This window comes from Cebus imitator, unplaced genomic scaffold (genome assembly GCF_001604975.1).
Source record: "Cebus imitator isolate Cc_AM_T3 unplaced genomic scaffold, Cebus_imitator-1.0 Scaffold299, whole genome shotgun sequence".
Lineage (NCBI taxonomy): Eukaryota > Metazoa > Chordata > Mammalia > Primates > Cebidae > Cebus > Cebus imitator.
In genome coordinates, this window is record NW_016107614.1 from 2,346,221 (window position 1) to 2,361,430 (window position 15,210).

General features: G+C 44.5%; 1 protein-coding gene across 2 annotated transcripts in view; it reads left to right on the forward strand.

Annotated features, from left to right (window-relative positions):
* The window catches only part of TLL2 (tolloid like 2), a 147,062-nt gene that overhangs the window by 63,492 nt on the left and 68,360 nt on the right, over positions 1-15,210 (forward strand). The window contains exon 3 of one of the 2 annotated variants that reach the window (XM_017502810.2): positions 4,235-4,312. The exons of the other annotated variant lie outside the window; for it this stretch is intronic. Within the exon in view, the coding sequence (XP_017358299.1) occupies positions 4,235-4,312 (78 nt within the window). The remainder of the gene's footprint in view (positions 1-4,234; positions 4,313-15,210) is intronic. 2 annotated transcript variants of the gene reach the window in all.

The following is a 15,210-nucleotide window of genomic DNA, read 5'->3' on the forward strand; positions in this document are numbered from 1 at the left end:
TCCATCCATCCATCCCTTCATCCATTCATCCCATATTTTACTGGGTACCTGCTATGTGCCAGGCCTAGTGCTGGGTATGCATTGTTAGACAAAACAAAATCCCTTCCTTCAAGATACTAAAAGCTAAACCATGGGGGATTCAGCTGAGTAAATGGATCCCAGTACCTTGTGGAGAGATGGGGAATAAGGCCAGGGAGCTGTGGGGAACAGAGAGAAAGGCTTTTACCCCAAGAGGAGCAGAGGGGCAGATGCTCAGAGGAAGTGGTGTCTACATGGAGACTTGAAGGACCAGTAGGGTTTGGCCAGATGAAGAGGTGAGTGTGGTTGAGGAAGGTGTGCAATAACAGGAAAATAGAAAGCCATGGCACTCTTAAGCCATTTAATGCAGCTGAGCACAGAGTGGCAGTGGAGGAAGTAGGAGAGGAGGCTTGAGGCACCAGGTGGAGGAGGCTGGCAGGGCCGTATCACTAAAGGCCTCATCAGTGGTGTTAGCAGGTGGAATCCATCCCAAGAGCAGTGGGGAGCCATGGAAGGGTTTTCATCAGGAGAGTGGCCAAACCACATTAACTCCAGGTAGGTCCCCGGTAGACGGTGCTGGAAGCATGAGATTTGCTGCCTTTCTGAGATAAAAGACAGACTCTTCCATCTCTTGTTGATAGGGACAGAGAAGGGCTGAATATTCTTTTTTTTTTGATGTGGTCTCACTCTGTTGCCCAGGCTGATCTTGCAATCTCTGCCTCTCGGGTTCAAGCCATTCTCCTACCTCAGCCTCCTGAGCAGCTGGGATTATAGGCATGCCACCACACCCAGCTACTTTTTGCATTTTTAGTAGAGATGTGTTTTCACCATGTTGGCCAGGCTGGTCTCCAACTCCTGACCTCAAATGATCCACCTGCCTTGGCCTCCCAAAGTGCTGGGATTACAGGCATGAGCCACAATGCTGGGCTGAAGGGCTGTATATTCTTAACTGCCATGGCTCCAACCTTATCTCAAGCTGAGCTAGACCCGTGACTTCACAGGCCCTCTTACAGACCTCCCGGATGGACAATGCCCTGTATCCCCTGGGAATCAGCTGTCTCTACCAGGCACCACTCTTGTTCTTTCTGTGACGGAAGCTGAGGAGAAAGAGCACAGCCTTGGGGGTCAGACGGGATCCACCTCCGGTCATCACCTTTACTAACTATCCCTGCGTCCTAAAGGCAAGCAAGTCATTTCACCTCTTAGAGCCTTCTTTCCTCATCTCTTCATGGTCCTTTTGTTACTGGTCTTCATGAGACTGTAAATCTAAAACTGAAGGTGAGGAAAAGCACTTAGCACTGTTTTTAGCACTGTGGTTTGCTCCATAATTGGGACTTAGTAAACACTTATTCTTTCCCCACTCCATCACTGGGGGGCACCTGGTCTCCCCACTCCTGTTCACTACTTATAATCCCTGTCATGTACAACCCAGTGCAGTTACAAAGCCCTTTCGTGTCCTCTAGTTCCCGTCTAGTTCACTCAGAATAAAAGCCAAAATCCTGAATGGTCTGCAAGGTCCCACGTGAGCAGATCCTCCAGCCTCTCCACTGCCTGCTGACCTCATCATCTCCTTCTCCCCTCCTCACTCATTCATTCCCATTGTACCCACCTCCCCACTCCAAGCACACTCCCACCCCAGGGCCTTTGCACTTGTTGTTCCCATAGTTCGAAATGCTTCTCTCCAGATAGCTGCCTACATCCTCCAGACCTAAATATCTGGTTCGCTATTTGTCATTTTTTCCTCTATCCTTCATCAGAATATAATTTCCATGAGGTCAGGGTACAGTTTCTTCTGTATTGTATCCCAAGCAGCAGAAACAGCGTCTGGCCTGTAGCAGGTGTTGGATAAATATTTGTTAAATGAACAAATGCCTAAACAAACCCATTACCTCATTTGTTCCTCGCAATAGCCCATTTGACAGATGAAAAATACTAACACCCAAGTTCCTCACAGCAGTTGCACAGCTGAGTGAGGCTGAGCTAGACGCACAGCCTTGGCCCCAGCTCGCCTCCAACCACAGGTGGCACATTCCTCTGCTGCTGAGCGATTTCATACCATCAGGATTTCCCCTGACCTTTAGCCCGAGAGGAAATGATATCGCTGCAACTGGACGAATACCCAGAGGGCTGGGAGCTGGCAGCAAACACCCGGCAGCTGCAGGGAGTGTGTGAGTGGATTCCGGGTTGGCCAGGAGGCAATGGAACGAGCAGGATGTAGGCACGGAGCCTCCCATCTTCGCCTGGCTGTAGTGGGACCCTTTCTACAGGAGACCCAGCAGCTGCAGCCACTGCCTGTGTCACGGTCACAGAGAGGGAGAGAGGTGGTCTGCATATGGGGAGTTGGGAGCAGGACCACATGGCTGTCTCCAGGGTCATCCAGGTCCAGGGATTGGGGCCATGGTGCCTTGTGAGCCTTGGTTGAGCAGTGCCGGAAGCCTTTATCTGTGGGGACAGCAAAGACCTCCAGGTGTCTGACCAGGAGACTGTGTCCCGAGCCCTCAGCTTCCCTGATGGCCTGGCCAACCCGGGGCTAACCATTTTGTGCCTCAGTTCTCTCCTCTGGAAAATGGGGTTACACATAAAGTGTTCTAATCAGGGTTAAAGGGGAGACTGGGAAATTGACTTGTAAGCTGCAAGTTTCTTAATAAATGCAAGGAATATTTTTGTTTGTTTAAAAATAGATTGTCCTTCGGTTGCTTTGATGTGGTTTGTGTGTGTAATAGTCTCTCCTGGACATAGTCCTTGTCCTCAAATCTGCTCCCTGGTGTTACTACCCACCCACTTACTCAGATCCCAAGGGCAGGCGGCATTGGTGTTCTCTGTCCTTCCCCAGATCAAATCCCCCAGCTATACCTGCGAGCTCTGCCTCTGACTATTCCCTAACACGACAGGTCTCAACACCTCCACTGCAGTGTTGGGTCCATACCACCACCCTGCCTCACCGGGACCCTTGCAAGGCTGCTAACTGTTCATCCGGCTTCTGCTTTTCTCTGCCTGTGCCCCAGGGCGATCTTGGCAAACACAAATAAAACACACATTCCTCTCCTGCTTTAAACCCTCTGCAGGGTTCCTGTGACAAAGAGAATAAAGTCACAAGACACAGCACAGTCTGGCTGGCAAGGCCCTGTGGGCCTGCCTCCCTTTGGCCCTGTTCCCACTTGCCCACCATGGCTGTCCCTCTTGTCACAAGCTCAGTCCCCATCCAAGCTCCTTCTGGATCCTTCCCCTGCAGAGGATGCTCTAGCCAGGATCTCCACATGGCCAGATCCTTCCTGCCTTTCAGATCTCACTGTCATCCCACCTCCTCAAGGATCCTCTCCAACCACCAGAAAAGCAGCTCCTCCCATCGTGTTTTATCACAAACTGGATTTGATCTTCTTCAGAGCATTTTCTAAACCTGCAATGATCTCATTCATTAATTTACTTACATGTGGTTTATGGTCCAGCTTTCCATTAGAATGACCTCTTGAGAGCAGGAACTCACCTGCCTGGTTCACTGCTGGATCCATGGTGCCTGGAACTGCACCTGGCACATAGTAGATCAAACAAATATTTGGTGATTGGCCACATTCCTGGCAGAGACAACTGTTAACACAGTTTATAAATGATGCCTACTAACAAATACATACAAGTGTCACTGTCCTTGGTGGACACAGTGTTTATGGAGTCTAATTTATAAGGTCAACACAGTAGTTCCTGCAGGGAGACTCACACCACAGAGGAAACCCGAATGCCAAGAGAGTGTACAGGGTAAGAAAGGCAGCGGTCGCCAGGCACATCGAGTATTCAACAGCACTGGGCACACCTCCCTGCATTCTGCACCAGGCAGACTCCAGGCCCAGAGAGGATACTGTTTGTACTTGGCCTTTCTTATGGATGTGGGGGGTGAGGAAGCTGATTTGGGGTTGCCTGGTAACTGTAAATTTGATTCTGGGTGCCCTTGAGCTGATCCAGGAGAGTCATCCTTTTATCAATCTGTGAATTATATGTGGTTATATTTATATAGATCTATATATACAAAGCAGGTTTGTTTTCGCCTCACATCTAGAATAGTGCGGGACATGTGGTGGGTGCTCAGTTGATTTGTGGAATGAGTCTTACGGATTCACGGTGATTCTGATCATCCCCAGGTGACCAGGTAGGCTCCCTCATCCCTTGGTGCTGATGCAGAGAAGGCTGATGTATCCTCATGCCCCTTTCTTCTCCATTCCTCTAGGTGGGCTTGAAGAGGAGGCATCTGAGAGCAGCCCAAATGCCACAGCCACGGACACTGGCACCAAGGAAGCTGGAAAGGGTAATGTGAGCCCTCACCAGGTCTTTGGGTACCTTGATTTCTTTCAGTTGTGGGAAAATCCATGTGACATAAGACTTACCATTTTAAAGCTTCCCCTTTAGTGGCATTAAGTGCATTCACAATGCTGTATAACCATCAGCCTTATTGAGTTCCAGAACTTTTTCACCCCCAAGGCAGGCTCTGCACTCATTAAGCAGTCACTCCCTCTCCCTTCCCCAGTCCCTGGCCTTCGATAGCTCTTATGGAATCTTTTCCTTTCTCTGTGCCTGAAAGGGACTAGAAGCACTAAAGTCTGTGGACGTGAGCCGGGCTGGCTTGCTGCTGGTGAAAGGGATGGAAGGGCAGCATTTGGTGGTCAGGAACAGTATGGCTCTCAGATAAACTCTGCTCTCTTGGCTGGACTTTTCTCCCTTGTGCATGGCTCGTGAGCCGAAGCCCATGAAGACCTTGGAGGGGCAGATAATGTGGCTTTGGGAATTGAGTGTGGGAAAATGAATGGGTGAGGGAAGCGAAGAAGAAAAATTAAACTGGAGTGGGGATTGAGGGGGAGGTGTAGACTAGAGACCCCATGGGCTGCTAAGTGGGAAGCAGGTGAGGTGCTGATTGGCTGTGAGCAGGGCGCCCGGAGCCTGCCCGGAAGCACGACCACTGCCTGTCTGTACACAGATGCTCAGACCCGAGTGTGGTCTGCTGGTTGTTGAAGAGTTTCTAGGTCAGCTATCACTGGACACATCTATTTTGGAGAAGCTTTTCCTGTTCAGAAGTGGTGCTGGAGGAGAGGGGCTGCCGGACTTCTGTCTGGCCTGCATCTTGCAGGAATCATGATTCACAGTCAGCAGTGGTATTTCTTCTACACAAATGTAACAGCAAAGCAAAAGGAATAATTTTTAAATGCCAGAATCTTATGTCTCAGGGATGACTATGTAGGAATGAAATAAAAATCATTATGTATTTTGTGTTTCAGCTTTCATGCTATTTTATATATTTTTTACATATATACCTGTATATATGTAATTTTACACAAATGTACAAATGTGACATCATCATACATTTAAAAGTGCTAAATACTTTTTTTTTTTTTTGAGAGGGAGTCTTGCTCTGTTGCCAGGCTGGAGTGCAGTGGCGCAAGCTCAGCTCACTGCAACCTTCACCTTCTGGGTTCAAGAGATTCTCCTGCCTCAGCCTCCTGAGTAGCTAGGATTACAGGTATGCGCCACCATGTCCAGCTAATATTTTGTATTTTTAGTAGAGACAGGGTTTCACCATGTTGGCCAGGATGGTCTTGATCTCTTAACCTCGTGATACACCTGCCTCAGCCTACCAAAGTGCTGGGATTATAGGTGTGAGCCACCGCGCCCGGCCTCTGAAAGTGTTATATTCTTTTTATTTTCCCTTTAGTGTGGCTGCCTCCTTTAGGGTTCTTTTTTCCACATATCACCCCTCTACACTTTCCCAGGTAATAATGCATGCTAGTGACTTCGTATACAGCCTTCATATTTTTCTGCTTGCACATACATTGATATATTTACAGAGATATACATATATATAAGTACACATCTAAAATAAATACAGATACAGGCTTTGTCCCTGATTAAAAAAATAGGATCACATTCAAGACACGTTTTTTCTGCGTCATGCTTTTGTCATCAATACCTCATGGGCAAAACCCCTCCAAGGCGCTTGTTATAACTTAAATGTAGATAGTCCTGGTATGGATGGATCATAATTTATTCAGTGGCTTCCTTATCAATTAGCATTCAGTTCACTTCAACCTTTTGCCATCATGAACAATGCCTGCAGTAAACGTTTCTGAACATATACCCTTACATATTTAGTATGTTTGTAATAGATGTTGCTAGGTTGTGTTTCAAAAGGTGTAACAATTCACATTTCCATAGCAACTGATAAATGTACTCCTTATCCCATATTCTTACTAGCAGTAGGGAGAACTCTATCAGTGTTTTTAACAAGTAAGCTGTGGCTTATTCATGTTTAATTTATACTCCTCTGACTGTTGGTGACTTTGGACATTTCTTCCTATGTTTGTCAGTGGGACTTGCCTCATTCTATCTTGTGCCCATTTTCCTATTGGGTTTCTGATCCTCCTCTTCAGGTTCGACTTCCTTTTTTTTAAGACGGAGTTTAACTCTTGTTGCCCAGACTGGAGGGCAATGGCATCACCTTGGCTCACTGCAACTTCTGCCTCCCGGGTTCAAGCGATTCTCCTGCCTCAGCCTCCTGAGTAGCTGGGATTACAGGCATACAGTACCACGACCTGGCTAATTTTGTATTTTTAGTAGAGACAGGGTTTCTCCATGTTGGTCAGACTGGTCTCAAACTCCTGACCTCAGGTGATCTGCCTGCCTCAGCCTCCCAAAGTGTTGGGATTACAGGCATAAGCCTCAGTTCGATTTCTTTTAGACAGAGGCAGATTCTTTACCTCTACCACTGGGCAGATTACTGTGCCCGGCCTCAGTTCGATTTATTTTAGAGAGAGGCACATTCTTTAGTCACCCATTTGACAAATCTGCATTTGTTTCTTAGCTATACAGCTTGTGGTTTGGACTATGTGCAGGGCTTGCTTTCAGATCCATGTTTTTCTGCTTTGCTTATTTAAGGGTATTTTGACTTACAAATTTTGGGGCTCCCCAAACATCTGTTAAATTCAATGGTGCTTCACTTGGCCACAAATAGCCAGCACTTAGTGGTAAAAATGGAGCATGTGTGAATGAATCCAGCAGGGTTTGCCATCACACTGCAGTGACAAAGATGCCACACTCATTCTTTTCTTCCTTATTTACGTGATTTATTGTTGCGTAAAGACCGTCTCCAACCTTAATGACTTCAAGCAATGATTTGTTATTTTCGTGATTCTGGGGGTTGACTGGGCTCAGTGGGGTGGTTCTTTGGCTGATGGCATCTGGAGTCACTCACTTGATTGCATTTATCTAGCAGGTAGACTGGGCTGGAAGGTCCAAAAAAACTTTAGCTACACCTCTGATGCCCCAGTGTACCTCCTCATGGCCCTGCTCTCCATGCAGACTGTCACCATTTAGTTGTTTAATCAGAAACTTTTCATAGCATGGTGATTGGCTTCCCAGAGGGAGGGAGCAGAAGCTCCAGTCCATTTAAGGCCTGGGCTCAAAACTTCAAGAATCCTACTTCTAATCCATTCTATTAACAAAACAAGTCAAAAGACCAGGCCAGATTCAAGGAGAGATAAATAGATTCTGCTCCTTCGTGGGAGAAGTGGCATGACCTCACAGGGATAAGGGGACTTGTGGCCATATTTGGAGACTATCTACCCACTTTCCACCTTGCCTCTGCTCCCTAGCAATAGAGATTGTCAGAGTTTTTGATATTTACTAGTTTGTTGGGTGTAAAATGACCCAACTATAAACTTGGACAGTCAGACACACTTGGGTTTGAATCCCAGCTCAGCCACTTAGTAGCTATGTCTTTGGATAAGTTATTTAACTCCTTGTATGAAGTTTAGAGGGAATTAGAAATAATATTTATGTAAAACACAGAGCCAGGTGTCTGGAACTTAAAAGAGGCTCAAGGAATGTAGCTCTTCCATTTCCTTCTCCCCACCTTCACCTCCAGGAATTATGTTATCCAGCATTGAAAGTGCATCATCTACCTCTGGACTGGGATTCCACAGCTGTGCAACAGCTGCATAGAAACACAATTACAGAGGACAGGAAGGAATACGGCTGCTGTGGCCCATTAAAATTCTGCCGCTGGTGGGGTTGTGTGCAGCACCCGCACTGCAGCAAAAGATCTTGGGCTTTTAAGGGAGGGTGATGATAGCGCTCCCCCAGTCTGCGATCCCCCAAATGACCCTGGTTTGTTCGAAGAGGAGAAGGAATGTGCAGCCTAGGCCAGTCCCTCCACTCCGCATTACGGCAGCAGACAAACATGTTTTAAGCATCTGGGGCAGTTTTGAGGAGGAAGGAGATCTCCAAGTGAGGGGAGGGCAGACTGTTCTAGCCAGTCCCTCCATCCTTCCCATCCCATTTCTCAGGATGCTGTCTGCCCGGCCCTGGATACCTCTTGCTTTTATGTGAATGAAAGATAAGACACATTGTGTCAATCTCGGGTTCCCTTTCATCACAACTTGCCCCCCTCTCATCACCCCCAGGAAAAGAGACTTCCCAGGCAGGAGAAAGGATCGGAAGGAAGCGCCCAGTTTCGGCAGCAGGTTTATTTCCTGGCATTATGTGGCTCCCCTCAGCCCTGACGGTGGGGATTTGTGCCTCTAGCTCTGGGGAGGGGGAAATGGCTGAAATGCTCACTCAGCATCCCTCCCCCACCCCCCACAGACCTTTTGGTCAGAAGGCTCTCCCTTCTCTGGAGATGAGAGCTCAGCACGCATTTCAGGGCTGATAATGGGATTAATGAAATGGAGTGTGCAACTGCTCCATGAATGAAGCTGTGACTGTTTTGATAGAGCCTGATTTCCAGAACCATATTCATGAACGAGAATGGACCTTTCACTTTCAGTAACTTTTCCTAAGGGCTTTGTGTGAAAGCACATAATAATGGAATCTGGTTGAACCAAAGGACAGGCATCCCACAAACTTGGGTGCAAAACAGTGCTCAATGCTGGAATTCCTAACATCACTTATGTTAGTTTACTTGGGTGTAACAACTGAGCCCCACAAACTTCAGGCCCTCCTTTTTAGCCTGTCTCAAATGCAGACTTTCATAGCCATTGTGGCAGCTCACACTGAGCCCTTACTCACCGCAGGCATTTGACATTCATTACCTGGGTCACTACCGTCCGGCAGCAGGAAGTGAGGCTCCAAAGGGGAAGTGATTTGTCCAAAGCCACATAGGTAGCAAATGGCAGCATTTATCTTGAGCTTAAGTCCCCCTGACCCCAAACCCCTTGATCTTAACCTTTGGGTTGTATCAGTGGTTCCCAAACTTCACTGAGCTTTGTAATCACCTGGGGAGCTTTAGAAACTGCAGGTGCCTTGACTCTACTCTCCAAGGCCAATTGATTCTCAATCTCAGAGGAGGGAGGCAGACACCAGAATTTTTTAAAAGCTTCCCAGTGGATTCTGATGTGCAGCCGGGCTTGAGAACCACTGTGCAGAATGATCTAGTCTCCCCTTTATTAAGGGGCCTTTGGCCTTTCAAGACTACTGCAGGTGAGGTGCAAATTCCCCCATCACCTTTGGGGTGAGGATTCTGCAAATGGCTGGGCGGTCAATGTGTTTACTTCCAGTGTGGGAATGACCAGTTGCCTAACCTAAAAATTGCAGTTCCTCACTGGAGGAGGCTGGCTCAGGCCTGGTTCTGTTTATGACATGGTTGTGCCTTCAGCTGGAAACAGAAGATTGAAAAGCAACAACCACTTTTCTCTTTCAGAGAGGATAGGGCTCACTCCCGGAGCCAGAGAATTTAAATGGCCTTTATCCCCCCTCCACCCTACCCCCAGCGTGTTAAATCCTGTCAGACGCCCTGAGCTCCTCTTCAAATGCAGGACTCTTGGCCATGATAAATAATTACATCCTTCTATTTGGACTCCAATTCCAGATAGTAGTAATCCAAGAAAATCCAATAATGACAGTTGCATTAAGATCCTTCTTCCAAGATAAGCAGAACATCTGTTTAGACATATTTTTAATCGGCAAATGCTTCCTGTGTTGAGTCCTTAGCAAATTAAATTTCTCACTGGACCGAAGGGGAAGCTGTCATTCAATAACCCATCTCTGGAAATTACACCCTAGCTTCTTTCCAGGTGCACTTAAGATTTTCCCATGCTGACTTTGTGTAAAACCGACCCTTACAATACCAGGTCACATGTATATACAGCACAGCTTGTCAGCGAGACATGGGATATCTTAGTGTTATTCCCTTGAATCGAGAAGTATTTTTGACCATTCTCCAAAGGAGAGTTGGCAACAGAGGAAAATAAAGAGACTTGTTGAAAACCATATGGGAAATGAGTAACAAACTTCCACTTGCTACATTGCTGCCTGTGATTACTTAGGACTGGATGATTCTCAGGATGTAAACATGAAGGGCTTCAGTGTTGCCAACATTTTGGAGAGATTTCTGCCGCAGAGTTGTTTGGACTGTTCCTATGTTTATTTTTAGAATAGCTCATCCCTTCTTTAATTAATTCATTCAAAATATAAAAAATATTGAATGCTCATCACCAGCCAAGCACTGTGCAGGGTGTGGAGAATAAAGTGGAGAACAAGTTGGTAACAGTGCTTGCCCTCATGGAGCTTCCAGTCTACCAGAACAATTCACATTTGACGTCTTGATGTAATTGGTAGTTTAGGGTGAGAATAGTAAATAAGAATAGCTTCTGTAGAGGGCAGGCAGGTCCTCTAAAAGGTGAAGTAGGCTGAATAGGACACTGTGAAGGGGGAGAGAGATTCCAGCAAACAGAACATGTGCTCTGACTATGGGGAGCAGCAGGTGCTCCTAAACTCCAGTGGGTTGTGCTATGATGGAAGATGAGCCTGCTGTTACCAAATCTTTCCGTTTTTAAAGAAAAACTAGAAAATCTGGATTCTTATGTGAAATCCCTTGATTTTTAAAAGTTGGCTCCTACGGTGAGATTTTTTAAAAAACACAGTGTGGGCCAAAAGTGTCCAGGCCAAACAAAAACACATCTGTGGGTTGGGCTTATCCCAACACTGCAAGTATATGACTTCTGTTCTAGAAATTCTAGCGGTAAAACAGTCATTTTCAGGTTTAACAATGTATTACATACCAACTTTCTGGGTCCGGAAATGTGACCAACTAGATGAGTAGGAAGCCCTTATACAAGCAGAGGAACACAGAAAAACCACTACCTTTTCCCCACCCCAAATGAAAAATACAGAGTTGAGTTCAAAGGAAAGAAAGGTGAATGGCCATGAGCAGAAGAGAATAAGGAACATAACTCACAGAAGGAAGCCTCAGATGCTGGCGATGATAGCAGCAGCAAATCTGTACTGATCTGTAGCAATTCGATTCTTTCCTCCTCGGAGGAGAGAATTCAGCCAAGGGGAATAAGGCAGAGTGGGAGAGACCAAGGCAAGTTTTAGTGCAGGAGTGAAAGTTTTTTGAAAAGTTTTGGAACCCTGTAATCTCAGCACTTTGGGAGGCTGAGGCGGGAGGATCACTTGAGGCCAGGAGTTCAAGACCAGCCCAGCCAACATGGTGAAACCCCATCTCTACTAAAAACATAAAAATTAGCTGGGCATGGTAGCGAATGTCTGTAATCCTAGCTCTCAGGAGGCTGAGGCAGGAGAATCTCTTGAACACGGGAGGCAGAGGTTGCAGTGAGCTGAGATTGCCCCACTGCACTCCAGCCTGGGCAACAGAGCAAGACTCGAAAGCATTCCTAGGAGGGAGAAATGAGATGTAAGAAATAAAAGTGAGCAAGGAAATGGGTGGATATGAAGGCAGGTATCAATCTGTATTGCAGACAAACACACAAATAAGCCATTGATAATGGTGACTAATTTGGGGGCTTGAAAACAAGTAAATAATAACAGGAAAAATTGGAGGGTGTTTTTAAAATTTAAAATATTTAAAAAGCCCTGTATTTCTTAGAACAAGACTGTGGTTTCTGGTTTCTTCAGATCTGTCTTCTTAGTTCACTAATTCTTTGTACTTTAAAAAGTCACATATGAATGTTAACCATGAAAGGCAATATTAAAGAATAGAAAGCACATAATGGAAATAAAAAGTAAATATAGAAAAATTTCTTAATCAAATAGAAAGCAGGAAAAGAGAATAAAAGAAGGAAAGAAAACAAGAAAGCATAAAACAAAAGAAAGGAAATAAGTCTAGGTATATCAGTTATAAAATAAATGTAATTCACCTGTTAGAAGAGAGATTCTTAGGTTGAACAGCAAGGAAAAAAACTAGCTGTTTGCTGCTTATAAGAGATACCCCTAAAACCTAATTAAACTTACATGCAGAAACCCTTTAAAAAAAGCAAATGAAATCCAACAATATATAAAAAAGAATTATACAGCATAACCCAGTGGGATTTATTCCAGGTATACAAGGATGATTCATCATTTGGAAATCAATCTATATAACCCACTACATCAACAAGCTAATAAAGAAGAATCTTGTGATCACATCAACTGACACAGAAAAAGCATTTAACAAAAGTCTAACACGTATTCACAATAAAAATTTTAGCGAATTAGGAATAGAGAGGAATTATCTTATCTTGATACAAAGTATCTAGAAAAAGACCTACAGCTTACATTATACTTAGTGGTTGAAAGACCAAATTCCTTCTCCCAAGATCAAGAACAAGGCAAGGATGTCTGCTCTCATAAATTTTTTGTTTTTGAGATGGAGTCTAGCACTTTTGCCCAGGCTGCAGTGCAGTGGCACAATCTCGGCTCACTGCAACCTCTGCCTCTCAGGTTCAAGAGATTCTCCTGCCTCATCCTCCTGAGTAGCTAGGATTACAGGCATGTGCCACCACACCTAGCTAATTTTTGTATTTTTGGTAGAGATGGGGATTCACCATGTTAGCCAGGATGGTCTTGATCTCATGACCTCATGATCCGCCCGCCTCAGCCTCCCAAAGTGTGCGGATTACAGGTGTGAGACACTGTGCCCAGCCTGCTCTTACACTCTTATTCAGCGTAGTTCTGGAAGTTTGAAATGCTGCAGTGAAGCATGAAAAACAAATAAAAGGCAAACAGGTTGGAAAGGAAAAAATAAAATGGCTCCTATTTGCAAATGACATGTCTGTCTACATAGAAGATCCTAAGAAATCTATTAAGAAAGAAGAAAACCCCAAAAACCTCCTAGAACCAATCAATTAGTTCAACAAAATTTCAGAATACAAGGCCAGCACACAAAAATGGCTCACATTTCTATATTCTAACAATGAACATGCAGAAACCAACATAATGCCATATACACAGTCACTCCAAAGAAGACAAAATGCTTGGATATACAGTTAACAAAATTTGTACAGAATTTGTGTGATGAAAATTAAACAATGCTGATAAAAAAATGAAGACAGACCTAAATAAATGGAGAGACATGCTGCATCTCTGGATTAGAAGACTCTTATAGTAAAAAGTGCCAGTTCTCTCCAGATTGATCTATAGGTTTAATACGATAATGCCATTTCTATCTCAACATGGTTTTTTATTTTCGTTTTTCGCAGGCATAGACAAGCTTATTCTAAAATTTATATGGAAAGATAACTAAAACAATCACGAAAAAGAAGACTGAAGGGGAGTAATCACTCTATCCCATATATGGCTTACTCTGTACTACAGTAATCAAGACGGCATGGCATTGGTAGAGTGATAAACATGTAGACCAATGGAATAGAGACCCCAGAAATAGACCCAATCACTATATGACCCAGGAATTCTACTCTTGAATATTTATCCCAGAAAAATGAAAACTTATCTTTACACAAAAATCTGTACATGAATATTCATAATGGCTTTATTTGTAATAGCAGGAAACAATCCAGATATCCTTCAACAGGTGAATGGATAAACAAACTGTGGTACTTCCATACCATGGACTACTACTCAGCAATAAAAATAAACTATTTATACAGGCAACAACTTAGATGAATCACCAGGGAATTATGCTGAGTGAGAAGAGCATAATTAGTATCCCTATTATATGCTGTATGATTCTATTTATATGATATTCATCAAATGACAGAATTTTAGAAATGGAAGCAGAGTGGTGGTTGCCAGAATTTTGGAATGGATGGAGGAAAGGGGAAAGGGAGGTAGATATTGTTATAAATTAACAACACGAATGATATTTACAGTGCTGAAACTGTTCAGTATCATAAATGTGGTGGTAGATACACAAAACTGTAAGTGTGATAAAATTGTCTTACACACATTCACAAATGAGTACAAGTAATGCTGGAGATATCTGAGTGAAATCAGTGGCTTGTATCAATGCCCATATCCTAGTTGTGTTATTGTACTGTAGTTTTACAAAATGTTACCATTAGGGGAAATGAAATCTCTGAAAGGAAGGTACATGAAATCTTTGTATAATTTATTATAATTGCATGTGAATCTATAATCATCTCAATAAAAATTTCAATTTACAAGAAGCTATTTTATATACCAACAAAAGATAATATTGAACCTCAATATTATGATAATTGCAAAGCTTGTTGTATTGTTTGTTGTGGGAAATACAATTAACTTGGAGAATAACACTCGTTCAATGACTCGCCAAAAAAGTAATTATACAAAAACCTGAAAATGGATAGAGGTTGGGCACGGTGGCTTACACCTGTAATCCCAGGACTTTGGGAAGCTGAGGCGGGTGGATCGCCTGAGGTCAGGAGTTCGAGACCAGCCTGGCCAACAGAGTGAAACCCTGTCTCTACTAAAAATACAAAAAAATTAGCTGGACATGGTGGTGGGCACCTGTAATGCCAGCTACTTGGGAGGCTGAGGCAGGAGAATCACTTGAACCTGGGAGGTGGAGGTTGCAGTGAGCTGAGATCATGCCACTGCACTCCAGCCTGGACAATAAGAACAAAACTCCGTCTCAAAAAAAGAAAAGAAAAGAAAATGGATAGAAAACAGCTATATGAGGCAAATACTAACCAAAATAATAAAATGTATAGCAGGCCAGGCGCAGTGGTACATGCCTGTAATCCCAGCATTTTGGGAGGCCAAGACGGGCAGAATGCTTGAGCTCAGGAGTTCAAGACAGCCTGGGCAACATGATGAAACCGTATCTCTACAAAAAAATATAAAAATTAGCCGGGCGTGGTGCATGCCTGTGGCCCCAGCTACTTGGGAGAGTGAGGTGAGAGGATGGCTTGAATCCAGGAGACAGAGGTTGCAGTGAGCTGAGATCGTGCCACTGCATTCCAGTCTGGGCAACAGAGCCAGACCCTATCTCAGAAAAAA